The sequence below is a fragment of the Choristoneura fumiferana genome, chromosome 23, assembly GCF_025370935.1.
Source record: "Choristoneura fumiferana chromosome 23, NRCan_CFum_1, whole genome shotgun sequence".
Lineage (NCBI taxonomy): Eukaryota > Metazoa > Arthropoda > Insecta > Lepidoptera > Tortricidae > Choristoneura > Choristoneura fumiferana.
The window spans coordinates 19,833,042-19,860,861 of record NC_133494.1 but is presented as its reverse complement, the minus strand read 5'-3'; the positions used below and the strand labels follow the sequence as shown (position 1 = coordinate 19,860,861).

Below are 27,820 nucleotides of genomic sequence, written 5' to 3'. Positions count from 1 at the left end.
ACAAACTTTCGCATTTATTATACTTATTAGTGGGGTTAATTTTAGGCATGTCTAGGACGTGTTTGAGTTTTACACACACACCGATGAAAAAAGATTATTAGTTTGATTTTTCTGTCAGGCAGACTTTTCTTGTCGCAATATTAAGTAAGTACTGAGTCTGTAAGTCCACTGTTTGACTGTCATGTAAATTTTATGGTCAGTCATAGATGATCCAAATAATATGTCGACTACTTACTGTATCTAAATTCCACAACCTTTATCGATTAAACTTTAAGTAGATATATCTGAAAAATATCAAATTCGTAATTTTTTATTAATTTATTTACAATCTGACTAATCGATATATTTTTTTTATTAATTTGTGTCAATATACTAATGACTTTTTTTTGTTTTGCGATTAGAGCAAGATGCAAACTGATTCATGTACCAGGGTGGAACCTTAATAATCAATTTCACTATGATTTACTTGACAAAAGTATGCGATGTCAAGATGACATCAGTAGCACTTGTAAAGGACCAGATACCAGACAAAGATACTAGATCCGAGTAGAGAATTTGTAAAGGTTCCACTCGGATCTGGTACATGATTTAGCTAGTTCGACTGTACCGACTTTACCGGGTGTGGCCTGTAATACGAGCAAATAGTTAAAACATAGGTCTTACTCGTCAAACTGAACAAGCGATTCAGCGACTTTTAAAAATAATGGAGTCTTTAGATTTTCCTTTTTTCATACAAATTAAATACTGCTATCAATACGCCATCTTAGAACACTACTGACGTCGCCTGTCACGCTACAAACATCAAGCATTTTGCTTCTCCGAATAAACTTTAAAGTGTAATAAAAATTAAAAAAACTAATTATTTTTAAAAATTTTGAAGAGTACGATCTATATTAAACTGTATTCATATAATGTTAGGACTGCTTATATTGAGTATTGGCATATGTATACCGGGTGTGGCCTGTAATATGAGCAAATAATTAAAACATAGATCGTACTTTTGAACATGAAACTACCGTCGAGTTTAGCTCGCGCGTGTTGCAGCAGCCGCTGGTCGCGTTGCTCCAAAGACGAAGGGCTAGGGATTAGCCCGAAACATGTCGAGCTAAACTCGATTTAAGACGTGAGTTATCCGGGTCATTATATTTAATATGAGTGAGTCTCACGGTAGTTTCATGTTCAAAAGTACGATCTATGTTTTAATTATTTGCTCATATTACAGGCCACATCCGGTATGCCAATACTCAATATAAGCAGTCCTAACTTTATATAAATACAGTACAAAGTCACATATTGGATATTTTGCCTAACATGCATGGGCTCTACCAGGGCTCTACCAACTCAGTTTGCAGCGACAGTTTAAGTATAGTGTCATTTCGATGACATTGCGCAGCGGCGGTGTCTCGTGCGATCGATCCAACCGAGATAAAAACATACATATATGTTTTGTTTACGGTGGTTCTGCCGTGTAAGTATGTTTTTATTAATTATTTAATTATTCGATTTATTTATTATAAAAATGACATGTTGAAAAATTCCTACAATATAATTTAACTAATATTTGGGCCACTGATTACTAATACGATACAAGTGGAAGAACATTGAAATTCGAAAATAAAAAACAAAAACAAATATATATAGTATAGCGCTGATAACCCTGTTAGTAGACAACGGAGGTTTTCATTTAATTTATTAATAAGGAAAAATATTTATTTTATTTACAGTTAAATTATTACCTATTCTTTGACTCCAAATGCTAGTCATAAAACATTCATTTCTCTTATTAAACTAATATAAGAGTGAAACTTTGTGAGTCTCCCTGTATGTGTGGTGTGTTAGTAACTCTATCACGCAAACATTATAAAGGCCGGTTAAGTTTTGCAAATTTTGTTACTATATGTTACTTAAGTATAGGTACTTCGGGAGTAGAATAGATAAACAAATTCTATCCAATACCTTTAAACGAGCAATTCTTGTATGTCCCTAAATTACTGACACCTATATAAATTAAAATTATAAGTTTTTACTAAATAAAAATTACCTACAATTAAATACGAAAGTAAATTAGTTACAGCAAGAAAAAAATCAAATGACTAAATAGACCGCTGCTAAAAGACCTAAAGATCCTTTTACCTAAAAATCTCAGGTCTACAGATTCGGTTGTTAATTTTTTTTAATATAGGAAAGAAAGAAAATAACATGAAACGAATTACCTTTTTGCTAATATTTTTTCAATCTCTATACCTTTACCTGACAGCTAGCCATGTCCATAGTTTTATCGCAAATCAATCAAAAACAAACAACAACACAAAAATATAACCAATTCACGTTTATCTACAGAAGCCGGATAAGTTTAAACCAGCACAAATGTACCAGGAACATTTATAAACCGCCACCATGGGAGACAGGCCTAAGCCAAAGGCCATACCGCCGTACATGCGCTTCCTACTGGGCGGATCGAGCGGGTGAGTGCACAGTACTGAAACCTAGTAAGGCCCAAAAACGCTACGAAAAATCCGAACGATCAGCTGGGCTACTCCGAAACTCGAAACTCGAAGTTCGTGTCGTACGGTCCCTCTGACACTTACACTGTTTGATACGAGAGCGAGAGGGACCGCACGACACGAAGTTCGAGTTACGAGTTTCGTAGTAGCCTTGCAGATTGCACCGTTCGACTGGCACCGGGCCAGTTAGCTTTGCCGCTCCATTACTGAGGTGACGATGAAGTAAGTATTTAATTGAAGAAAAAAAACTTGCAGTAGGTGACTTCTCCGCCCCTCGCAGCCTGCCGCCCCGGGCTATGGCCTCTTTGGCCCTAGGGTACTCGTATCTCGTACCTATGCCCCTGTATCGTGTGTCTGAGAAAACAGAAGGGCTACTAAGAAATTCGAAAATCGAAGTTCGTAGTAGCTCTGCAGCTTCGTACGATTTTTTAAAACTGTACCGTCCAACCGAACAATATCAAAATTCGAATAGGTAAATCGAGTATCGGAATGGATGAGCTAGGGCTATAATTAAACTCACAACCACCAGCCCCGGAACTAAGGGGGGGCAAACCAGGGCGATTGCCCCGGGCGGCAGTTTCATGGGGGTGCCAAATCCTTGAGACAAGAAATGAAGAAGAAAAGAAGAAATGTGCTACTCATTGGTAGTTTTAACAGTTTTCTCAAACACTGAAGGCAGGGGACGCCACCATCAAGGTTTTGCCCCGGTTCGAAACAAACGTAGATCCGGGGCTGACCACCACTGTAATTATACGAAGATCGCTACGACAAACTATGCCGTGTGTATGGCGCAAAAATTTGGTGCAGTCTGAGGGCCTAGCTAGGTACTCAGAAGCTCGAAAATAGAATAGAATAGTCCCTCTCCCTCTAGTATTAAATAGTATAAGTGTCAGAGGGACCGAACTACACGAACTTCGATTTGCTCGATGTTCTGTTATAAGTAGGGTTGCCATTCGTCAGGAATTTAATACAAATTTTACACAGACATACATTTTAAAACAATTTAATTTAATTTTACCTTAAGTTAAAACTCAAGTGCGTCGTTTAAGCTACGCCAAATCTCTCTTACATAGATTTTTGTCAGGACTTTTATAGGGAGATATCAGGATTTTCATGACATTTCGTTTTTCCGAATGGCAAGCCTAGTTACAAGTGAATGCTCAAGTTTATCAGCACCTACTGTAAATAGTATCATCATCATCATGTTTTCCATCATCGTAAAGCTCGTGGTAAATTAAATGTAATTTCGCACATGAATTTCGAAAAACTCAGTGGTGCGAGCCGAGGTTTGAACCCACGATCCTCTGCTTGAGAGACCATAGGTCAAACCACTCTACCACCACGGCTTCGTAAGTAGTATACGATACGTTAATTATTTTCCAGCATGATGGCGACATGCATAGTCCAACCCATGGACCTGATCAAAACGCGCATGCAGCTTATGGGTCCCGCGGGCAAGGACATGACCGCCCTCATAATGGGGCGAGAGGTAAGGGAAACCAGCGGAACCCACTGTACAATTAACTCGGAGGATCTATTGCGTAACGTTTCTGATCTCGCGAAACTCGCGATCGCAATCAAATAACAGTAAGGCTAATACGAAATTCGAAAATCGAAGTTCGTGTCGTTCGGTCCCTCTGACACTTTTAAACTTCGCGTTTACACTTCTGAACGCGACGGCAGGGAACGATACGAAACGAACTTCGATTTTCGAGCTTCGGAGTAGGCCCGCTGTCTTACGTTTCTGACACTCGCCATCTCAATCAAAACAGTTTTTGTATGCGAAAACTGGGATAGCGAAATCATAATAAATTCGATGTATACCGGTTAAGTACATGTCGTTCAAAGGTTAACTGGAAGGGATCCCTTTAAGGGATAAGTTCGCCTTTGTCTCTTACTCTATGTTTTATGTACCATCAGCCAAATAAATCGTCTATCAATTTTTAAACAAGTTCCAATCCAATGAATATGTCGCTAAAGTCGAACTTTCAAATTGACAGACACGTCTATTGGCATTATTGTTTTATGACATGCAAATGATTATCAACTTTAGGGTGGTAGACCATATATTTGGCTGATGGTACAATAAGCGTTACAATACATACCTACATGTAACGAGATACTTTTGATTAGAACCACCATTTGATTCCTTACCCACCGAGAACGTTCTCACATTAAGTGTCATAATAAATTACTTGTCAAGCAATGCACTATGACTTCTTCTACAAAAAGGTTCCACAGTGGGCCACCATTCTGTTGGTTCGAGTGTACATAAGATTATTTTAATTACGGTGGCAACCCTAATTCCATCTACTTAATATTTACATTTCAATGTGACAATGTCACCGGTCATTGTCATTTATTTATATGCGATTACGGTGCCGATGCACTTTATTCGATAGTGTATGTATGATCCTCTTCATTTTTAACCCCCGACGCAAAAGAGGGGTGTTATAAGTTGGCCCGCTGTGTGTCAGTGTGTGTCTGTCTGTGGCACTGTAGTTCTTAAACGGGTGAACCGATTTGAACGCGATTTTTTTATTTGAAAGCATGTTTCCTAGCGATGGTTCTTAGACATGTTTCATCAAAATCAGTTCAGCCGTTTTTGAGGTATTGAACTTTGAAGTGACAAGGTCGGAGGTTTCAAACTTTTTGTTGGTTAGGTCAGCTTCAGGGGTTAAAAACGTTTGTCCTACTGCCAGTCACACGTATACCGTAACGTCTGATTTTTATTTATGTGGATTTTCTTATTGCTTCATCTAGGTTTGGACGACCGGTTGGCCAAGTGGTTAGAGAACCTGACTACGGAGCTTGATGTCCCGGGTTCGATTCCCGGCCGTCGATTGTATGAATAATACGAATGTTTGTTCTCGGGTCTTCGATGTTTAATATGTATTTGGGCCAATCAACTTTTTTATCGACATTAATCTGTCCGCGAAATTTTTCAAACAATTGCAGATTTTTGCAAGTAGTTAAACATGTCTTCTCTGTAATTTAATAGATGGTGTACATGAATACATGCCATGCTACGTAAGCTCAAATTATTGAACCGTGAAATATCTTGTTGGAAGTACGATTTTTTGGTAACGCCAGAGACAATTTTGGTAACGCAGGAGACGCCCAAAGTGTCGGTAAAAAAGTTGACTGGCCCATTTAAGTATGTATTTATCTAAGTATATAAGTATGCTTATCCGTTGCCTCGTTTGCCTAGTATCCATAGTCTAGGTCTAGGTCAATTCATGTCAAGTGTGTTTATTTATTTAGGTGATAAACACAAACGGTTTCACCGGTCTGTACGCGGGGCTGTCGGCCGCTCTGTTCCGCCAAGCCACCTACACCACCGGCCGGCTGGGCTGCTTCAACTACATCACGGATCTTTACACAGCGTGAGTTGAGTACTTTTTTTGACTTTGTTGGGAGTCGGGAGGACATACTAAAATTCGGGAGAATCCCGCGTAACCTGAAACATCTGGCATCCCCATTCGTTTTGATTAGTCGAGTCGAAATAGTTTACGTTCATTTGACAAGCAGACCTACACTCGCAAAAGTTGTTGCGCAAACGTGCCGCTAGAGGCGCTGTTCGTGTTTCCATACAAATTAAGATTTTAACGCAAACGCGATCGAGACGTATTTTGTGACCGAAAAAATACACTAAGGGTACAGGTGGAGCACACACGTTCAAATTATTATTGGAATCACGATCCAGCGCGGAAATGCAGCCAGCCTTATGGGCACTCTTCCTCAGGGACAAGACTTGGGGGAACTGTACCTATATATAATTAAATTTTTTTAGGATAGTTTAGTGTAACCTCAATTGTTCCTTTTTAATTAATGTTTATGACTTATTAAAATGGTATTTATGCCTTAAAAAAAAAAGAAAAATAAATTGTACTTTTTTCTGACCTATAATATAATAACCAATGTACTTTAACTGTACAAGAAAAACTGGGCAAGTACGAGTCGGACTCGCACACTAAGGGTTCCGTACACATTTTTTTATTTTTGAGTTGATTGAATGAAAGGTAAATTGCTGTTTACGATTTATGACGTATTAAAAAAACTACTTACTCTCGTTTAATTAAACCAATTATCGGTGGAAGTTCGCGTGGTAATGTGCATCATATATTTTTTTTACTTTTATCATTCTCTTATTTTAGAAGTTACAGGGGGGGGGGGCACACATTTTACCACTTTGGAAGTGTCTCTCACGCAAACTATTCAGTTTAGAAAAAAATTATATTAAAAATCTCAATATCATTTTTGAAGACCTATCCATAGATACCCCACACGTATGGGTTTGATGAAAAAAAATTAGAGTTTCAGTTCTAAGTAGGTATGGGGAACCCCCAAAATTTATTGTTTTTTCCATTTTTGTGTGAAAATCTTAATGCGGTTCACAAAATACATCTACTTAGTTTACCAAGTTTCAACAGTATAGTTCTTATAGTTTCGGAAAAAAATGGCTGTGACATACGGACGGACAGACAGACAGACAGACATGAATACATAAGTTCCGCTAATGCTATTTGGCTACGGAACCCTAAAAAGGTGGCAACCCTAATCACCAATGAGTCTTCGGGTTCAATCTGAGTGCAACCGAACTGAATCCTCATCCTTCCGCAGAGCGTACGGCACACCCAACTTCGGAGCCAAGCTGCTGACCGGCATCACAGCGGGCGCCATCGGGGCTGTCGTCGGCAACCCCGCAGAAGTGGCGCTGATCCGCATGACGGCGGACGGCAGACTGCCGCCCGAGCAGCGGAGGAATTACACCAACGTGTTTAATGCACTCGGAAGGTGCGTAAGTCGCAACAGCGTGAATAATTTCAGCATGTCCCCGTGTGGTGTCGGATTAGAATTACACCTCTCCATTTCTTCCGTGGATGTCGTAGAGGCGACTGAGGATATAGGTTAAGGTATACCGTAGTCGACAGGCTACTCAGGTTAGCACCTACCTAGATACCGTTTTTGTCAAATTTAAAACCTAAAATTGCTTAAAGTGGCTCCGAAACAGTAACGTTTCGTGTGCTCTGCCTTCCCTATTTGGGAATACAGGCGTGATGTTTGTGTGTGTGTGGTCGTCATATCCTTGGAAATACCATTCATCGCCGGCTCTAGCCCTTTAATCGAGGTAGAGCGAGAATGTCTACACCACTGTTTTTCAATCTGTGAGTCGCGACCCCGGGGGGGGGGTCGCGGCTGCCCCTTAAGGGGTCGCGGTCTCTTTAAAATACTCTCACCGTTATTGTGTTGATTATTTAATGTTTGTATTACCAACGTAAGATAATGCAAATAACTGTAAGTGGAGGTTAGCATGGGGTTGCCAAATATTTTTCAAACACCGCTTCTGCGCTTCTCAATAGGCGCCGCGCCATCACACACAACTTTATTTTGCACTGAAAATGGTGCCCCTTATCCCATCTGACCCCTACAGCGACCGCTCCTCTTGGTCCCCAAGGCTGGCGCTGCATCGTCGGCGGGCGACCGGGGGCTTTTTTGTCTAAAGCATTTGGAATCACAATCATAATGGCCCAACGTCCTAAATTTAGGACATTCGTCAAAACTAATGTCAAACTTAACGACGTTACTTAAGCTTCAAATTCTGACGTGGGCTTTAGGAGGTTAATGCTGTAGTTTAATAACTTGCTATGCATGCTCGTTATCCAGTTATTTGAAAAGATGAAAATGAAAAAAATATTTATTAATCGATAAGTGTCCTTAAAATTAAACAATTTTTTCTTTAAATTAATGTTTCCTTATCTGTAACATGCATATTCAGAGCACCGGGCTACCAGTGATGAGACATCATTGGTAACCGCACTAGTATCGCGGATTAAAAAAAAACATGATTGAAATGTTCCCAGGATGGTCAGTGAAGAGGGCGCGGGCACGTTAATGCGCGGCGTGTCGGCCACCGTCTCCCGCGCAGCCGTCGTCAACGGCGCACAACTTGGCACTTACGCACAGGTACACTCGCACCAACTGAATAGTGCAGGGTTTCTCAAACTTATGGCTCCACGTACCCCTGTTAAAGTTTCTAGACGACAGCGAACCCCTACCTCCCCCCCCTCCCCCCACCAAAAAAGGTAATAAAACTGGCTGTTGGAGAAACTAAGTTTATTTTTATTTCAATCATCGTGATAATATAAGGTATATTATTTATTTCAATAATAGGTAGCAAATATAGGTAAGAATCTAAGAATCGTCTTGCCAACGAAAATACAAACTGAAACAAACAACAATAAATAACAAACAAATAAGTAACAAATTTGGAGTTGAAATAAAAAATACAAAAATACTCCAAAAACCAATCTTAATCATCTTGCCAGTCTTGCAGCCACCATCACGTAAACCTTGTCGCGAACCCCCTACCGTCGAATAGCGAACCCCTAGGGGTTCGCGTACCCCACTTTGAGAAACCCTGGAATAGTGAACCACTGCGGAACCTTTTCGTAGAAAAGGTCATAGTGACATCGCATTGCTTGACAAGGGTATTTATTATGACACTTACTGTGAGATTTCCCTATTTGACACCAAATATGTAACAGTTTAACATTATTTATATATTGTATATGTATATCAAGCTCTTCTTAGGGGTCCTTATTTCAGGCCGCAAAAACGGAACCCTAGCAGAGGATCGTTTCGTTTTCCGTCCGTCCGTCCGTCTCTCAAGACCCAAGCATGACTGGAGATCAAGATTAACTTAATACCTACCAAATACTCAGGTCTGCCCTTTGGCAAAGAGTATTATAATCACTACGCTTTGGAGCAGTGAAAATATATGATAAAAGTACCTACTATTGAACCATTTCTTGCCTGACCCGCCGTAGAACGTTCTCACAGTAAGCGTCATGATAATTTTCCTACTCGAGTAATGCAATGGCAGAGAATGTCATTTTCTGTGTAGTTCCGCTATTTCTCTGGTTCTATAGTGCATGCGCTTTCATATGACGATCATAAAATCTTGGTGATGTTGGCAGGCCCGTGAGATGCTGCTGCCTAGTCTCGGCGACGGCATCTTCCTCCACTTCAGCTCCTCTATGATCTCCGGCTTCGTCACAACGGCCGCCTCACAACCGCTCGATATGATCAAGACAAGGTATATTGCATCCACGTTGTACGGCCGATAAACGATAGATGGCACTGTTGTCAATAAATTGTTGGTCCTTCCAGAAAACGAGTCTTAACGATTAAAAAAACCGGCCAAGAGCGTGTCGGACACGCCCAAAATAGGGTTCCGTAACCATTACGAAAAAATTAAGTATTTTTTTAAGGATTTCGTATTTAATACGGAATCTTCCAAGTTTACGTATATTTTATACCTTAGGCTGCTATTTACTCATAAACTGCTAATAATTCTCAAGCAAACTTAGCCGTTATATAGTTTTCCTTGAAAGTTTGATATACTTACTACCATCCTGAATTTTTTCAAAATTTTCCACCACCCTAAAGTTGAATATTTCGCAAACAGATCACTGAATCGAAAAATCGTCTTAGCAAACCCCTAATGTTTTTAAAAGACCAATCCAACGATACCAACCATAAATACCAACGGTATTATTTAACTTTCACGTTCTTTTGCAGACTACAAAACGCAGCAAAAGGCGGCGGCCAAGCTGGCCTAGTAGGAACCTTCTTCGACGTAGTAAAGAAGGAAGGAGTCTTCGGACTCTGGAACGGGTTTCTGCCTACGTATTTGAAGATAGGACCCCACACAGTCTTCACATTCATCTTCTTAGAACAGATTACTGCTCTGTATCTCAGTATTTAAGTGGCAAAGACATAATTTGCCTGAGAAATGGTGTCACAGTTATATAATCTGTGGCCTTTGGAACTGGAATTTTTTACGAGCAACAAGATACGGATATGGATTTTCTCAAGCCGGTGCATTAACCCGGTAACGGTTTGACCCTTTTGTCCACCCTAACAAGGCCGGCCCTAGGGTAGAAGCGCGTGTAGGGTACGGTGAGTAAAGCGGTTGCTCCTAAGCGTCAGGTAACAAGGCGCACTAAAACCACAAATACAAAGCTAAATATTGGTGCGTCTTAAAAAGACGTGTGCGACGTTGAAATGGGTACCAGAAATATCGCTCTACCCTAATCAATGACTGCCCTAATTTAGTAGAGCAATAGGAAGATATTTCAAGGCACAGTCGATCTTTAGAACGCAATCAACTCTTTGAAAAAGGCACGAAACAATTCCACAGACTACCCTTACAACCAATTCGGAAAAAATGTAGTAACTGTCACTAATTGTGTAAACTTTTCGCTGTAAAGAAGTAGCAGTTACAACACGAAGATCGACTGGTTGGGTGAGTAGCGAATTGAAAATATAAGAGCCAGTTAAAGGAAAAGCCTTTTGGTTGAGCCAACAGTCAAATATGCGTGAAAAAGAACAAATAGCTTGGTCTTACTGCAAACGCGGGCCTGGTGACCTGGCTGTCACCATTTTTTTCCAATAGAGCTGTTGAACCATTGAATTATCAAAACCATCAATAAAGTTTCAACAGTTGTATTAGAACAAAATCAATGAGAATCGATAAGTCGATAATGCTTTACCGTTTTTGTAGTTCCAATATCAGAAAAAAAAGCTGATTGTCATGTTGGATTGTTATGAGGGTTTCCGTCACAGGTTCGTCGATCGTGAGATCCATTGTCACGTTTGTGATTGGTTAAATAACTAAATAAGCCAATCAGAAGCAAGACTGTAACGTCAAACGTATCTCATGATACTAACGCCATCTAGCGATAGTTCGCCGTCATCAATCAATCAGCACTCTTTCAATCAGCAATCTTTAACATTTGAAGATAGTTTGAAATCGCACAACTGACTTTGAGCTTCAGGGGGGTAAAGCAATTTCCTTTTCGACTATACCTACCCTGCAGACATTTTTTTTAAAGTTAGTCAGGTTAGATAGAGTATAATTGTAGATGAAGATGACGAATATAGAAATATTTCTAAAACAGGTTAATGTCTATTGGAAATAAAGCTATCCGAATTTGAAACCAGCACAACCAAGATACGCATTTTTAGTTTATACTATCATTACGAGTATAAAGAAGTGTAGACGACATATATATTATGACATACGATAATAATTATTAATAATTCTTTCTGCCATCATGGACCAAAACCAATAATTTTAACCAAACGCAAATGATTAACTTTTCTATAAATCTGTACCTGCTCAAACTCTGAAACATAGATAAAAAATTTGTGCCTGTTTTTTTTTCAACTATGTAAATGTGTATAAATTTGGTAACTGTTCATGTTTAGTCGCTTTACTTTTTTCAATTTAATAAAAATGTTTTGTAAGAGTTTTAGAATTAATTTATATTAAATAATTATTAAATTATAAAAAAAATATTTTGTTTCAATCATAGCTTAGCTACTAGCACAAATGAGAAATCAGGGATGAATATCAAAATCAAAATAAAAACATATTTATATTCTAAACAAACTGCATTTATTATACTAGCCACAGCCCGCTACACAATAATTTACTAAATGTAAATATATAGCAATAATCAGGGGTCGGACAAAAAGTGCGGATGACGTAATCTTGCACACAAGATGATGTTTTTATTTAAACTTCCGTGTGACATGTAGTAACAAAGTAGCATTAATGAAGTAACAAAATAATCGTAAATAAATCAATGGAATTCAGTGAATAAAATAAATTTCATATCGTTTAATAAAGAGGTTGATAAATGATAAGTGATAATTGTTTATGAAAATCAAAAATACTATTTGAAATCTTTTGTCCGACCCCTGGCAATAATGTTCACAATGCATGAACTAACGAAACGTTTTAGGGCCTACGCTAGCCGACGCGGTTTGCACGAAGCGGGTGGCCGCCTGTTGAACAATGTATGTATGTATGTATGAGCAGCGCTAACTGCGCGCGTTGCGTGCATAGGATTGTACCTGCAGGGCTACTACGAAACTCGAAACTCGAAGTTCGTGTCGTGCGGTCCCTCTGACACTTATACTATTTAATACGAGAGCGAGAGGGACGGTACGATACGAACTTAGCGTGCGCCCGCGCCAGCTAGCGTGGGCCCTTAATCATTTTAAATTTTAATGATTGTGGTTGGCACACAGGGGATGATATTTTATACAATAAATTGACCAGCCATTAAACCCTATACCTGATGGAAAGTGCAGATGAGGCCAAAGGGGTTTACTGGTTCAGTAACAGTGTATTGAAGCCCGCCACACAACACAACGATATATCGTGGCGGCCATATATTCTCCACAAGCTATCGATATCTGTCTGTAGCATAATAGGTACGAACATTAATTTTGTATTACGTAAAAAAACGCTTTGACCCACGACCAGGGCCTCTATTTCATAATTACAACAGGCGACTGGTATATTAATGATATTTCGAAACATTGACATCTTTGAGTATGTACCATCAGCCAAATAAGTGGTCTATCAATTTTTAAACAAGGTCCTATCAAATGAATATGTCGCTAAAGTCGTACTTTCAAGTTGACAGACACGTCTATTTGCTAGTTAAATGGCTTAGGTACTTTAAAAATTGACGTGTAAAAGTGCCCACTGCGGCCTATTTACTGAATAAATGATTTTGATTTTGATTTGCATTCTTGTTTTTGTGACATGCAAACGATTACCAACTTTTGGGGTGGTAGACCACATATTTGGCTGATGGTACCTTACGGCACTAAAAACTTGTAAAACCTCGCAAACCGTGTTGATTGAACGAGGAAACAAACACGGTGTGATTTGCCCTCCCCCTTTGGGCCAGAAGCTGGGTACGCCCACAGGGGCGTGTGTACTCACAGGAGTAAGATTGTTTTTAATTAGTGCGGAGTATTGTTTTTTTCTTCGGTAAAGAATCTTAACCGATGTCGGAAGATCCAAAATAAAATTATAATATTGTATTTACTAGATTGTTAATAAAGGCTATTATTATTATATATTGTTTTTTTAAGGCGGATAATACAGGGATATCATGAGAAGAATATTACACAGCTAAAAATAATTTTATGGTTGTAGTGCAATGATGATTTATAGACGTGAAATACAATACTGTCATTATAATTTAATGGTAGAATATGTTCATTAAAAATAGCTCCTTATACAAAGTTTGTAGACCTTTTTAATACTAAAACGAAGGAACTAACGAGCATCAAAGCAACTGAAATCAGATTTAAAAAGTGCCATCACGTAAATAATGTATGGAACATTCGTGATTTTCAATGAATACCACAGTGTAATGTGATCGAAACTTCGAGCTAATTACTCGTTTGTTAGTGTGATAAGTCCCGGTGGTATTTATCACGTGTAAAACTCGGATATTTTACTTCCCGATTTTTTGTGTTCATTTTTATGCATGTATGCCAGCGCTAGAGTTACTGTAGAAGCACGCATCAGGGATTGACAAGGACTCGGGTTTGATTCCCGCCCAGTTTTTCTTTCCTAGTTTTTAACAGACTTCAAAAAAGGAAGTTATCATTATCAATTTGTTTTTTTACAGTATAATAAAATTGCTCCATTGTATTTTTTTTTCTAAAGAAAACTAACAATGCTTTTTCCGCGCAGTCTTAATCTGATAATTCACCTCCATGTGCATATCATTAATCTGATTATAAACAATTTTATGCCATTATCCATAAGATGTACGTACGTATACATAATATTTGACTGCTGGGTGTATAGATAATATCTATACACCTTCAGAATTATACTGACTCAAATCGAAATAATGTAATTTTTGAAATGTCATTATTTCGAATTGAGTCAGTACCATTCTGAAGGTGCGCGCCTTTGACTGTATTTAAAGTCTTCTTCGTCTAACATTTTAGTTCTAAAATCAAAATCACTACTTGATCTCAAAATAGTAGGTCGACGAATCTGAAATGGCAGCTAGTTCTCTAAGGGACACATAAACACGTGTTCGACGATTGTCTACATTTTTGTATTATCACGGTATACATATAGCTTTGGCATCTCAGGATTATACGTTCAGGTAACGTACTAGATTAATTAATTATAAAATCATTGTTGAAACATATAATCAATACACCCATCACGATTACCTATTAAGCCATATTAAGATACGCTTTACATAATTTAGTATCTTTTTAATATCTATCAAAATATTATGCTAAATATTTTATTAAATGTGGCCACATACCTACTCCCGATACAGACGCATCAAAAAACGAAAATCCTTTCATTGGAATCCAAAATTTTGAATTATTTAATATTCCGACATAAGATCACACGAAAACCGTTTTTTTTTTACATAATCCAAAGCCGTTTAAACTTGCAAGAAAAATAAAGAACGAGTTTGTAGTGGTCAATCGAGCGCCACAATGTAATACAACTTGCACGATTTTTTCTTGCAAGTCTAAACTGGGCTTAAGAACTTAGCCGTATATTGTCTAAAGGTGGTTTTCCACCGGCGAGGCGAGACGAGAATTGAAATTTGTATGGCGGCGCCCGCATCGGCCCGCGGAGAACGCGCGATACTACGCGTCTCTTCTCGCCTCGCTGGAAAATCACCATAACACGCCGCGCGCGATGGCATTCGCCATCTCTTTCTACCGTCATTCTATGCGGCATTATCAAAGTGCGACCCCGAGTGTGTGATGTACGATTATGCGACATTCCTATTGAACGACAGTGCGATTCTGCGAAGTGATAGTCGTGTGACGTCCGACAGTACAAATGTACAATCACCATCAGATATCTTGGAGCGGCCAAGGTGGTCAAAAATAACGGAACATGCACTCTATTATTAAGGTTTTAGAGTTCAAGTTTCGATCTTTTTGATCACGTTGGACGCTCCGAAATGTCTGGTAGCAACTGTACGATAGTAACGATGTGCTAAGTTAAATTATGCGACTTATTATACTACAATACAATATTATAGTACGACAGTACCTTTGAGCTTACGAATATTAGTAGTTCGGTGCGCAGTTAAATTGCCCCCAAAAGGAACTGCTACCAAAAAGATAAGTTAAGTTACAACTGAGATACTCACTGTCGCAATGTCGCATCTTCGCCCATACATACCTCGGACGAATACAACTTCGTACAGTCGAGCATCGCTTGGTCATACTTCGCACAAACAATGGTTCGGAAATAGTATTTTATGCAACTGTATCGTAATAGGGGTCCTTAAAACACGAGTGTGGGTTTCTGAAACGAGGCGTAGTCAAACTTCATAATAGGGTCACATGAGTGTTTTAAGGCCTAATTACTTACAGTTGCATAGAATATTTTTATCTATGTGTTCAAGAACCATGAAGAATGACCTGCATTAACTCTCCTAGGTAGGCATGTCTGCCCAACGAGCTGCGCTCGCGACGACCTGCTGCTGCACGTGGTCGCCCCCCCCCCCGTGCTGTAATGATGTATGAAATCTCATTAAGATACAGATTTTGAACGCATAATTCAGGATTTACTATATGGGTGTAGATAAAATAACATGTCGCTGATGTCACACAGTCGTACATCGCCTAATAGAATATCGCACATACGAAACTTCGACCAGATGCGTCCATTCCAGAAGCTAAACACTCCTACGCGCATTTTACAGAAAGAAATGGTCAATTCGATGGTGGTTTCGAGAGCGTTATACAATATGGCCTGGTTGCTCCATCCGGGTGCCTAGACGCCTTATCTAAGTCCTGGCTAGCCGTAGGCAACTTCTTCCACGATGGTTTCCCATGAATCCGTGGACTCTGTCTCCCAGGAGCCTTCTTCTTCACCCTCCTCTTCGTCTTCGTAGTATGCCAACTGGAATTAAAAGATACAGGTGGATCATCAATACAAGTTACGTCGGCAATCTTCGTCCGCGACCACTGTTGACAAAGTAGTCCGAACTGAACCAAATGTATTACCAATTTAGTAGTTAGGCGCAAGGTTGTTTTTTTTTAAATCTTATATTTTAACGAGGCTTTAGTGCAAGGTAGAATATGCAATGACGGTTAGAGAATTTACTGACGAGGTAGAGGTGACGTGTGGCCGAACAAAGCCAAAGTCAAAATATCTATATTCAATTTAGGCTATAACAAGCACTTATGAATGTCAAAAAAAATCTACCACCGGTTCGGAAAAACCTGTGTTGAGAAGAATCCGGCTATACAATATTATTAAATGATATCTATACATCACAAGACAAGTATTTAACACCACTTCATTTTTAACACAGTAAGAGTAGATTCGCTAATTTTGAAGTAAGGGATCGCCAATGCGGATCGGAATTATTTAGGTGGTAGATTTTTTTTGACATTCATAAGTGCTTGTTATAGCCTAAATTGAATAAAGATATTTTGACTTTGACTTTGATTTCAAGACAAAATCGCGGTCACGCGCAATGGCGTGCAAACGTTTGACCGTGCCGTTTGACGTACGGGCTCGAGTGTATATGAACGTCTCGGGTAAAATGGCTTCTTTTATGCTCATGTTGTACAATCTACTATTATTTTAGATGGTCGCGCTCTCACCTCGTTATCGTGCAGCCGATGCACCGTGTGCACCCGTATCTGGAACATCCAGGCGTGTCCGAGCACGGCCACGGAGCCGCTCAGCAGCAGCGGCATGCTGAACCGGCACTTCCAGGCCAGCCCCATCAGGAACATGAAGAGACTCTTGCGTCCTGACGTCATTGTTGCATCTGGAAAGACAAAGGGAACCTTCTCAGTTGACTTCTGCAGTTCGTTTTTTAAGCTAGATGTAGATTGCATGACTTTTTTTTCTTTTAAAATGTTTTTTTTTTGACAAGCGGATGGCCAAGTGGATAGAGAACCTGACTACAAAGCTTGAAGTCACGGGTTCGATTTCCGGCCGTGGCAGATATTTGTATGAATAACACGAATGTTTGTTCTCGGGTCTTGGATGTTTAATATGTATTTAAGTATGTATTTATCTATATAAGTATGTTTATCCGTTGCCTAGTATCCATAGTACAAGCTTTGCTTAGTTTGGGACTAGGTCAATTGGTGTCAAATGTCCCATCCCATGATATTTATTTCTTGATTTATGCTCTAGTGTAGTGCACAAAGTTAAATTTTCGACTTAGGGGCTGTTTCACCCTCCATTGTTTAGTGTTAACTGACGGTTAAACGTGATGCCGACGTGAAACAGCCCCTTAGTGTCTCTTATCTTTCCACTACTACTTGTACTAATACTTATTCTGTGCCATATCATGTCCGTAGGAACGTATCAGCCACGGAATGTAACGCGAGAAAGACTACAACATGTCAACGGCGTATCATACCATAAGAAATACATCGGCACCGTTTTTGACGCTCCGTGCATGGCACGCGACGGCGACGGCTGGTTAAGAAACGTGGGCATAGTCTCATACTTTTCATAATATTATATATAGTTTGTTGTAGTTAGAGAGAGAGAGAGAGAGAGAGAGAGAGAGAGAGAGAGAGAGAGAGAGGGAGTGAGAGGGGGGGGGAGAGAGAGAGGGAGAGACCCATCACCGCTTTACACCAACACCTTATACATGGCTGCCAGGAAACGTAGCCCCTGTCCTTCCTCTTATGCAAGGGCTGCTGCTGCATGCTGGCCCTGGAGCCCCTACTGCCTCCAGCCTTCGTCCAACACCGGCGACCTTCGCTTCGGACCCTGATCCAGGGAAGCCTCCCCAAGAAACGCCTTCCAACGCAACTCTCTCGTATCCGCGACCCTCGAGATATTTATTTCTGTCAGTAAAGCTTTAGGGGCTAAATATACGTCTAAAAACTTCATTATGATTTACTCAAATTGAACCCCTAGGGTCTCACTGCTCTACCCTGACAGTGGCAGGGCTACTGCGAAACTCGAAAGTCGAAGTTCGTGTCGTGCGGTCCCTCGAACACATATACAATTTAACACGAGAGCGAGATAACCTTAGTATTCATTTTTGTTACGAAAGCTTATTTTCAAGATTGGTTTTTTGGAATCTTTTGTATTTTTTATTTCAATTCCAAATTTTTACTTTTTTGGTCATCCCGTAAAACCTACAAAACGTAAAAAAGATTCCAATGCCGAAAGTTTCTCGATGAGGGATACGGTATAGATGTCGCTAGCGTCACTGCTTAAGTGGCTAAATAAGAAACTAACAAGCTGAGATATGTGGTGCATACGGGAAATTCGTGTCTGTACCGTTGTCCAGCAGTGGTGTAGCGGTATAGCACGTGGCACGGAATGCCGACCTGGGTTCGATTCCCAGTGCTGGTCATATTTTTCTTGTTTTTCTGTGCATCTATATTTCAGTTTGTATTTTCAATTTAAGCTTATTCTCGCCTAAAGTAGAGCTATAATACCTCACCTTCTGTCTGGACACCAAGAAGCGTCACGTTATCTTTAAGAATCTGTTTGTACTGCAGCATACTTGCTAGTTTACTTTGCGCTTGCGCGTAGGCATACCATGACGCCATATTGCCACCTCATGCGCAGGGTTACCAACTATGTAAGTATTAAAATAACTATATTTACCATAGGTACACTTCGTTTATTTTAGCATTACAAACTTGTAATACAAAGAAGGTATAAGTGAAAAATAAGACAGCAAATATGTAATGTAATAATTAATATCGAAAGTACAAAACTGAAACATGGATGCACAGAAAAACCAGAAAATGAGACCAGCGCTGGGTATCGAACCCAGGTCCTGAGCATTCCGTGCTGCGTGCTGTACCGTGCTGTGTACCCCTACACCACAACTGGACAGGAATACAGACCAGTCCTGGATTTGTCAATAGGCCGTATAGGCCGCGTCCTAGGGGCGGCAAATTTCAGAAGATCAGAAAATTATTATTTTAGATAGGTACATGGGGCGGCGGTAATAAAATAGCCTACACTCATACAAAATATAAATCCAGCACTGATACAGACACAAATTTCTCCTATGCACCACATATCTCAGCTTGTTTGTAACAATTAATAGCAAGAACATAATTCATATTATAATTTAATTTAAATTCTCTTGGTTTCATAAAAAAAAATTAAAACGTTTTCAATAAAAGTACTCGTCAAGATTGTTTACCTTTTTTTTTGTGTAAAATTTTATAAACGAAGTAAGTATAATATTTCTATGAAAAACATAGGACTTTCGGTCCATTTTCCTTTAATTATTAACCGACGCTGACCGAGCGGAGGGAGGGTAATGTTGTAGGTATGAACGTACCTATATGTATTTTATTTATAACTATAGATTCGTCATAACTATCGGAGTGTACAGATATATCACACAATAGGTATGGCGTCTGCGACAAAAAATATGAAGAGGGAAGACGAAAAAATCAAAAATCCGACTGCCTCAAAAAAGTAAATAAAGAAATAATCGGTCTCGAACTATCTCCGTAACAAATTTATTTGAATCGGGTCAACGCTTCAAGAAATAAAGAGGCAAGAGAAAGGCAGACCACCTCTATCTGTAGGATGTCTACTGTTGGACATAGGTCTCCCTTCCAACTACTTAGGGGCTGTTTCACCATCCATTGATTAGTGTTAACTGACGGTTAAATGCGATGCCGTCTCCGTCTATTCGAACAAAACAAATAGAGACGGCATCACACCTAACCGCCAGTTAACACTAATCAATGGATGGTGAAACAGCCCCTTAAGAGTTATTTTTGCTTCTAAGTACCTAGATAGTTAATATTAGTAAGGATTGCTGTGTGACGCGCTTTATTATTTGCTAGAATAAATAGGCTCTAACTAAACCAGTGAAATACACCTTTGGCCTTATCTGTGCATTTTATCAGGTCACGGGTAAAAAAAATATGTATACATCATAGAATAAGTGACAACCCTAATTTTATGCAACATCGCAATTTAACAATGTCATACCTGTTCAAATAAGCGTTAATGTGTTAGCTAACTACGACTGTGTAAATTTTGGCTGCTTTTAGTAGGTGCTATTAATCAATTTACTCAAACTATGGCAATGAAAAAACGAAAACAAACGCTGAATTGGCCACAGAACTAAAAAGTTGGATAGAATTGCCACGTGAGCTAAAAGCGAGGCGCGCATGTCTAAAAAAATCACAGCACCGGGGATAGTGGAAATCCGCTCATCATTACATAGTAAAGTCAAGGAAATTGAATCGCGTACCAGGGTGGTGGGTAGTGCTACTAATGTCATCTTGACATCCCATACATTTTCCAAAGAAATCAATCAAAGTGAAATTTATTACGAAAAGTTTCCACTGTGGTAGGCGATTCACTTTCCTTGACTGTACATTATTTATCCTCCAACGCTGATGTAAATCGATTTTGCGGATCCAAATAGTTTGGGCAACAAGATAAGGAAATGTATAGCAAAATAATAGAAAGATAAGAAAGTCATAGGTCACTGATAAAGTAATATGAATGTAACTCATATAAAACAAAAATACTATTATTAGGGTATGAAAACACAGTTAAGATTCAAGCATTTATTATATGAATTGCATTCATACATAGACTTAAATATTAGGTTTACATGGAATGTTATATTGACAACAGTTTCTATAATTAACTTTAAGAATATTAGGCCATAGCAATATACAAATCGTTGCTTATACAATACCGCAAGAAAAAAAATGGCCTTGTGACGTTTTATATACCATTTGGTAGATTATTCAGTACAATTTAGATTATAGCCAATTTTTTACTTACGCGATAGTGTTATATAAGCAACGAAATGTGAATTATCAAGACTTTTTGAGAAAAGTAGTTAGATATTCTGTTTGACAGTAAACACACAATATATTAACTTTCAGTTAACCTATTTTTTTGACTTACAACATTTGATGACAAACCTATGAAAACAAAATGCCTCACTTATTTTTTCGTATTGTCATTAGAACCCTATGTATGCAATACTTAAACATCGAGTCGATTATATAATTGTTGAAACGGATAAAAAAACACATTCACTATAGCTTTTCTAAAAGATGAACTCTGAAAATTAAAATCTAGGAACATCACATTAATAAGTTTCACAGTAATTTAATCAGATCTAATGGATATGCCGAGTAAGATAGTAAAAATTCTAAATACACTTAGCAAGTGATAAGTAAGAAAGCTACGTATTACTAGAGAACTTGTATCTTAGAAAGTTTAGAATTCAAGGATCTGCTACACACCATGGAATTGACATAAGGGACCACCCATAAATTGCGTGTAAGACACCAATGTAAACCATTTATTTTTTAACCCCCCCCCCCTGTTCAAAACTATTGGCATTAAAAACTACCTGACCTTCCCCCCCCCCCACACGTGTATGATGACGTAATTTATGGCTAACCCCTAAACCTTGCTCATGAGTCCCAGAAAATATGCAACAGAACTTGAGCTCAAGTTTCCAGTAGTAAAGAGAGTTATTCATTATCAAAGTAATCAACATGCTCCCCTGGACTGAATTTCCCAGCCTGCAGTACTTGCACACATTTCTTGGCTGTCATTTCGGGCTTCAGCAGAGTACCCTGACTCTTAAAAGAGTTAAAAACATCCCTTAGATTATCATTGACAGCCTCCACTAAAACATGGTCGATCATGGCCGTTTCCACAGGCCCAGGAGAGTAGTTCAGGACTTTGATATGCTTTTTCTCCTCTGCAAGAACCTTGAAGTACATTTCCCGAGCTGCTTTCCCACTGCAATAATATGCCATTCCCCCCATGGGTTTTATAGCGCATAGGGATGTTATATTCACAATGACAACCCTATCCTCAACTTCCTCAAAGATTTTTAGAAATTGGGTGTTTAACGAGATAACCTTAAACACATTCAGGTCATAGTACTCTCTCAGCTCATTCTCATCCTCCATTCTGAAGGTTTCCACAGCCAGGTTGCCGAGGGAACCCACATTGTGGAAAATCACACTGGTGGTGAAATCTGTCACCTTCCGCCCTGCTAGAGACTTGTTTAAAACATCATTCATGTCATTGATTGATGCTTTTGACAAATCTATGGGGTTGAACAAAACCTTTACATTTGCTGATTCACAGAGGCTAGCCGTTATAGCCAGCTCATCCTTGTTGCGTGCGAGCAGCAGCATTAAGGAATTAGGGCCCAGGAGTTTGGATACCTCTACTGCAATGGCACGCCCGATGCCTTGAGAGGCCCCAGTGAGCACGCAGTATGTCGCGCCTGATAGGTTGATGTTGGTTGATGATGAAGCCATGGTTACTTACTCTGTTACAGTTTACTGGGGTTCGTCTTCAATCAGCCTATCTTCCTCTGTGTCTCCGATGACAGGGTCCAAATCGCAGCCCTCTCGCATCAACCGTTCAATGCAGTCCGCGCGGTATGCGGATAGGTTCTCAACAACTTTATTTTTCGCTCGGATGGATTTAAGTTTCTTTTCTGGAATACAAAAAGAATAGGTTACTAACTGTGGCGCTGTCGCAGTAGTTGGGAGAGTACTGCCGGATAGCAAATCGCGTCAAACCACAACCGTCAGCAGTGTCGAATGACCGGATGAAATTCTAGAAACTTTCGCAATTACCGGCGCTTATTATTACACTTTAGTGGCGAAAGAGAGACATTTAAATAGTATTTATTATCGCCATACCTATTAAAAAGGTACTTAACGATAGTTACCTAGAATAGCAAGATATTCGGCAGAATCGGATAATTTGTCAGACTCAGGCGCTGGCTTGAAATCGTCTTCGAATTTAGGAGAAACTACAGCTTTTTCTGCAATGTCGCTGCCCCACGGATCCATCAAACTCTGAAATTAAATAATAGGCATTTCTACAGTAATATTCCGCAGATTCCGCGATAAGCAAAACACTTTTTACAAGAGACCCAGATTCAAGGCCGATCGAACCACCCACATTGACAAAGAAATCAACCCAGTTTTAACAAACAACTTACTTGTACGGGGGCTTTAAGCCAAATGGTTAGGTTTTATTAAGATAGCGGGTTAATAAACACTTTATTTAATACCTAGTAAAATGGAATGTAAAAATGAAATAAATGGCAGTTTAACATTAAGTTGACATTTGACGTCATAGAGTAATGTTTGACGTCTTTTTTTGTTAGTCAACAGATATAGCAAATCGTACCGTCATAGACTTTATTGGTCATCCTCTCTGCGACTAAAACTCAGTAAGCCAACATGACAGGCGAAATTACTTTACAACGCCATCTGTCATCGATTATCTGAACTAAAAGAAGTTAGAGAGATAGAGTGAACCATTTTTATGAAAATTAGATATTCAACGTAAGCACAAACGTAAGCGTTTATTAGCATACAAGTAATACTTGATCATCGGCGTAAAGAAGGCATTTGACAATAAGTAACTCTTTCATTCTCAGTCCACGATCACTATCTTTCAGATCTGTCAAACAATGAGGGCTATCCTCGGGCTATCGTTTTTTGTTTCACTAGATGGCGCACTGTTGCGTGAGGTTTTTAAGTATGGTTTTGAAAGTCTGTTATTACGGGCGTGAAAACAAAGTTTAGATTAAATAAAATCATATTTAATATACCTTAAAACCGTACCATATAAATATCGTGCATGCCACAGTGTTGCATAGTCCCCGTTTTGTTCGGAAAAAAGGCAGGACAAAGGTTTCCGAAAGACAAAACTGTCTCAAAACACAGACATTCATTGCTCCGGAACGCATATTTGCCATAATTAATTTCAGATATTGCAAAATATTCACAAAATTATTCTAATTATAAATAAACCCGCGTAGCTCACCCAAAAACTATGAGATTTGACATAATTTCGGAGATCTCACACTTCACTAGCGCCTCTAGTGGCGAATTCATACGCGATAGCCCTCATTATTCATGAATAGGTTGAACAGCCATGGAGACGCTACACATCCCTGTCTAACACCTTTTTGAATGTTAAACTATTCAGTATACCTACGCTCCGTTTATTCTAACACAAGCACTGGAGTCCTCATAGAGATACCTCAATGCTCAAATCAGACTACTGCTCACCCCATGCTCAGATAACGCCGACAGTTCACCACAGTTCATTCCTCATCACATTGTCATAGGCCTTCTCCAAATCTAAGAATGCGCGATAGACTTTTTGGTTTGTTGCTAAATATTTTTCAGCTAAGTATGCACCGTAAGGAGAACACCTGATCCGTACATCCCATTCATTTCTATATCCCGCTTGTACATCCCATATTCTTTCATCTGTTTCTGTCATAACTCTTTCAATGATCACCTTAGCATACAGTTTGCCGACAACGCTGAGAAGGCTTATGCCGCGGTAATTTTTGCAGTCTTGTTGTGACCCTTTTCCCTTGTAAAGTGGCACGATAACGGCCTTACACCAGTCTCCTGGTACCCGACCGTTCCTCCAACACATGTTGAAAAGGCGGTACAACTGACTAGCCACCACACCCTGCCCAGCCCTCAGCATTTTGACAGACACCCTGTCATATCCCGCAGCTTTACCTGTTTTCATACTTTTCAGCGCTTTCATAATCTCTTCCATACTGATATCAATTTCTGGTTCACTTTCATCCACTTCAACAGGTGCTTGTATTTGTGTTAGAGCGTCTTCTCTTTCAAATAGACTTTCAAAATTATTTCCACCTTTTCAACACACATTCTTCACCTTTTAAAATACTGGCTCCTGATTTTAGATAGCTCCGAGTGCGCTGAATTCCTAGTCTGTTTGATTTCCAAAACGCTTTAATATTGGATTGGAAATTATCAGAGCTTTCCGTCAAACTCATCCTTTCGCTCTTCTTTCTTTCTATTCACCACATTTTTCACTAACCCTTTCATCAATAAGTGTTGTGCACAATTATGTTATGCCAAATCTATTATGCGAATTCATGTTAGGAGAATTAATGTTATGCTTAATAAGGGGCACCCGGCTAGCGTATTTGGTGTGATGACCATAACAACCGAACACCAAAATAAAGACAATAACTACAGACCAGACTTGACCCAGACTAGAACAGCGTCCTACGTCAGCAAACAACCTTATATGCTACACGCATAAAGGTTAAATTACAACGGCTAACCGAATTACGTGACCGCCAGTTCTATAGCCAGTTTTAGGCAGGTGCGAACTTAACTTAAATTTCACGTTAGAGTTTGGAACACATTTTAAAAAAATGGGGCAAATGTAATACCAACCTCAACACACAAGCAGTAAGCACATTTTCTAATGTACACAATGAAGTAATTCGTAGAGCAAGTTTTGAATTAAACACAACTGCAAATCAACTCTTACTCAAGGTATTAAAGTTGAAATTCACTCGCGCATAACAGCTGTGATGGCGGCAGTTTTGAAGCGGGCGACCGGTCGCAGTAGACGCAGCTGCCGCCCCCCGCGCCCCGCTTTTCCTCCCTCCTCGCCCCGCGGACGCCCCTCGCTTGTCGCGGTCACAAAGAGTGAGAAAATGTTAAAGACACTGAACTGTAATGAGAATTCTCGTACTACTTATTTGTTTTTTACCTATTCGATTCTATTTGTTATAGGTAGGTTCTCTCATCTACTCAAGGGTTGACTGGTAGAGATCCCTTAAAGGGATACGTCCGCCTTTGTACAAGTATCTCAAAGTTTGTCAATTGTGTCTTTTCTTTTCTTTTGTACAATAAAGAGTTTACATACATACATACACTTATCAATATGTGACAATCCGTATGTAACTAAATCAATCTAGTAAGTAAAGCAAAAATCATTCGATAGTCTTCTGTAGTTTTTTAATTGTCAAGTTCGAGTGTCACATAAAAACAAAATCATTATTAAAATAAATAGTAAAGGTTCTGCACCGCCGTAGCAAAAGGGTCCTTATGGCAGGTATTGAGTTAACATAGATCCTAAATCTGCGTCAAATAAGCTATCTAAGTAATACAAAAAGAATCATGAAACTGTAATAAATTTATTTCCTTTTTTCTTTTTCTTTTATTTGTAAAAAATGTCACGAATAAATGTTTTTCTTTCTTTCTTTCTTTCTTTCTAATACTTAAAAAAAAAATTAAACCTACACATTCTAAATATTACATGAGTATTACACTTTTGAGAAAACGTAAAAAGAAGTTTGAAACTCATTTTAAGGATGTTCCCATTGGAAGTTACATAGGTGGTGATTGATTATGTATCGCAAGGTGTTTTTCTTTGAAACTCAATTATGATTTTGTTAAAGTGACTTCCAGATCGTGAAAAATCAGCCTTTGATTAGAAAGCCGTATATTTTACTATTTTGCATAAAACTAAAAAAAGGATAATTTCGAAGGATTTTACAAAAAAGTCAATATGTCTACTGACAGCGGGCCCCCGCCCGACACCGACGACGCTTAGATAAAAAAATATTACTAGATACTTTATACTAAATTAACTTAGGCTAATTTTGCGGGAAATCAGCATAGTCCCCGCGGGATAGAGATAAACGAATTCTACGCAGATGAAGTCGCGGGCAACAGCTAGGTAGCGCATAATTATTTTTTACTTTTTAATTGTCTTTTCAAGCAGCGTTTTTTTCGGGCGTTTTTATTTTTATTTTTGCTGGCGTTTTACGGAATCTTCCTAGTTTAGGTATATTTTATACCTTAGGCTGTTATTTACTCTTAAACTACTCATAATTCTCAAGCCGCACCGGTTTAGATTGGGGGGGGGGGGGGGGGGGGGACGCTTGATTTTTAATGAAAATTTGCACTTTAAAGTTGTATATTTCGCAAAAAAAAACAATGAATCGAAAAATCGTCTTAGCAAACCCAATGGTTTTAAAATACCTATCCAACGATACCCCACACCATAGGGTTAGATGAGAAAAAAAATCACCCCTACTTTACGTCTATGGGAGATAACCAAAAAAAATTTTTTTTTCGTTCTTTATGGTACCATTTTGTCGGCATAGTTTACACTTATATATTCGTGCAAAATTACAGCTTTCTAGCAAGTATATACTATAATGTCCTCAAAAGTGGGAAATTTGCATCATCAGTTGTTGTTCTTGGCCTATAAATGCGGGAGGGGGTACAGAAAAATCTCCGAAAATTGAGTGACGTATTACTTGAACGCCCCCACAGCATTCTTTGCATACTTTCCGCGGGATAGTTAGTTATAAGCGAATTGCTCGCAGACAAAGTCATGGGCAATAGCCAGTTATAAATAAAATGTTCTGTTATTCACACTAGGTGAAAACTTTGACAATATTTCATATATTTCAAGTGAAACCCACAATAATTTTACACTTAATTTTTCTTCTTACAACGTGCTTAAACAAAGACTGACGTCAGTTTATTCTATGCCTTTGTTAGTGTATCATCGAAAATTCGGTTTCAATTTCGGTCTCCGCGAGTTTCTGTGGTAAATTGAAGTTTCGGTTTTTCAGTTTCAACCGAAAAAATACCGAAATTAAGATCAA

The 27,820-nt window shown here is 39.0% G+C and overlaps 4 protein-coding genes across 5 annotated transcripts; 1 reads left to right on the top strand and 3 right to left on the bottom strand.

Moving 5' to 3' along the window:
* The first annotated feature begins 1,358 nt into the window (after positions 1–1,358).
* Positions 1,359–13,450, top strand: LOC141441337 (mitochondrial 2-oxoglutarate/malate carrier protein-like). 2 transcript variants are annotated; one of them, XM_074106041.1, is made up of 8 exons: positions 1,359–1,468; positions 2,341–2,465; positions 3,888–3,993; positions 5,769–5,890; positions 7,128–7,301; positions 8,369–8,471; positions 9,485–9,603; positions 10,089–13,450. In XM_074106041.1, exons 2-8 carry the CDS (start codon positions 2,398–2,400, stop codon positions 10,273–10,275), a joined length of 879 nt encoding a protein of 292 aa, XP_073962142.1. In that variant the 5' UTR covers positions 1,359–1,468; positions 2,341–2,397; the 3' UTR covers positions 10,276–13,450. The 2 variants fall into 2 exon arrangements, with proteins under 2 accessions (XP_073962142.1, XP_073962143.1); XM_074106042.1 differs by having other exon boundaries at positions 1,361–1,472.
* Positions 13,451–15,019: 1,569 nt separating this feature from the next.
* LOC141441342 (uncharacterized) lies at positions 15,020–18,932 on the bottom strand. Its single transcript, XM_074106048.1, has 3 exons — positions 18,809–18,932; positions 16,992–17,161; positions 15,020–16,281 (listed from the first exon to the last, which is right to left on the bottom strand). Exons 1-3 carry the CDS (start codon positions 18,915–18,917, stop codon positions 16,177–16,179), a joined length of 384 nt encoding a protein of 127 aa, XP_073962149.1. The 5' UTR covers positions 18,918–18,932; the 3' UTR covers positions 15,020–16,176.
* A 1,971-nt stretch (positions 18,933–20,903) lies between these two features.
* Positions 20,904–22,649, bottom strand: LOC141441338 (sepiapterin reductase-like). Its single transcript, XM_074106043.1, has one exon. It carries the CDS (start codon positions 22,647–22,649, stop codon positions 21,846–21,848), a length of 804 nt encoding a protein of 267 aa, XP_073962144.1. The 3' UTR covers positions 20,904–21,845.
* A 21-nt stretch (positions 22,650–22,670) lies between these two features.
* LOC141441343 (uncharacterized) lies at positions 22,671–23,522 on the bottom strand. The gene is made up of 3 exons (XM_074106049.1): positions 23,345–23,522; positions 23,069–23,198; positions 22,671–22,831 (listed from the first exon to the last, which is right to left on the bottom strand). The coding sequence occupies exons 2-3, from the start codon at positions 23,190–23,192 to the stop codon at positions 22,671–22,673; spliced, it is 285 nt and encodes a 94-aa protein (XP_073962150.1). The 5' UTR covers positions 23,193–23,198; positions 23,345–23,522.
* Positions 23,523–27,820: the final 4,298 nt, after the last annotated feature.

Coding starts and splice junctions, on each gene's coding strand:
- LOC141441342 (XM_074106048.1), bottom strand. CDS start 18,917: ATGGCGTCATGGTATGCCTACGCGCAAGCGCAAAGTAAACTAGCAAGT. Junction 17,162..18,808: donor TCTTGGTGTCCAGACAGAAG/GTGAGGTATTAT, acceptor TTGTCTTTCCAG/ATGCAACAATGACGTCAGGA. Junction 16,282..16,991: donor ATCGGCTGCACGATAACGAG/GTGAGAGCGCGA, acceptor TTTTAATTCCAG/TTGGCATACTACGAAGACGA.
- LOC141441343 (XM_074106049.1), bottom strand. CDS start 23,192: ATGGATCCGTGGGGCAGCGACATTGCAGAAAAAGCTGTAGTTTCTCCT. Junction 22,832..23,068: donor CGAATATCTTGCTATTCTAG/GTAACTATCGTT, acceptor TTTGTATTCCAG/AAAAGAAACTTAAATCCATC.
- LOC141441337 (XM_074106041.1), top strand. CDS start 2,398: ATGGGAGACAGGCCTAAGCCAAAGGCCATACCGCCGTACATGCGCTTC. Junction 3,994..5,768: donor CCCTCATAATGGGGCGAGAG/GTAAGGGAAACC, acceptor TTATTTATTTAG/GTGATAAACACAAACGGTTT. Junction 5,891..7,127: donor ATCACGGATCTTTACACAGC/GTGAGTTGAGTA, acceptor ATCCTTCCGCAG/AGCGTACGGCACACCCAACT.
- LOC141441338 (XM_074106043.1), bottom strand. CDS start 22,649: ATGGCTTCATCATCAACCAACATCAACCTATCAGGCGCGACATACTGC.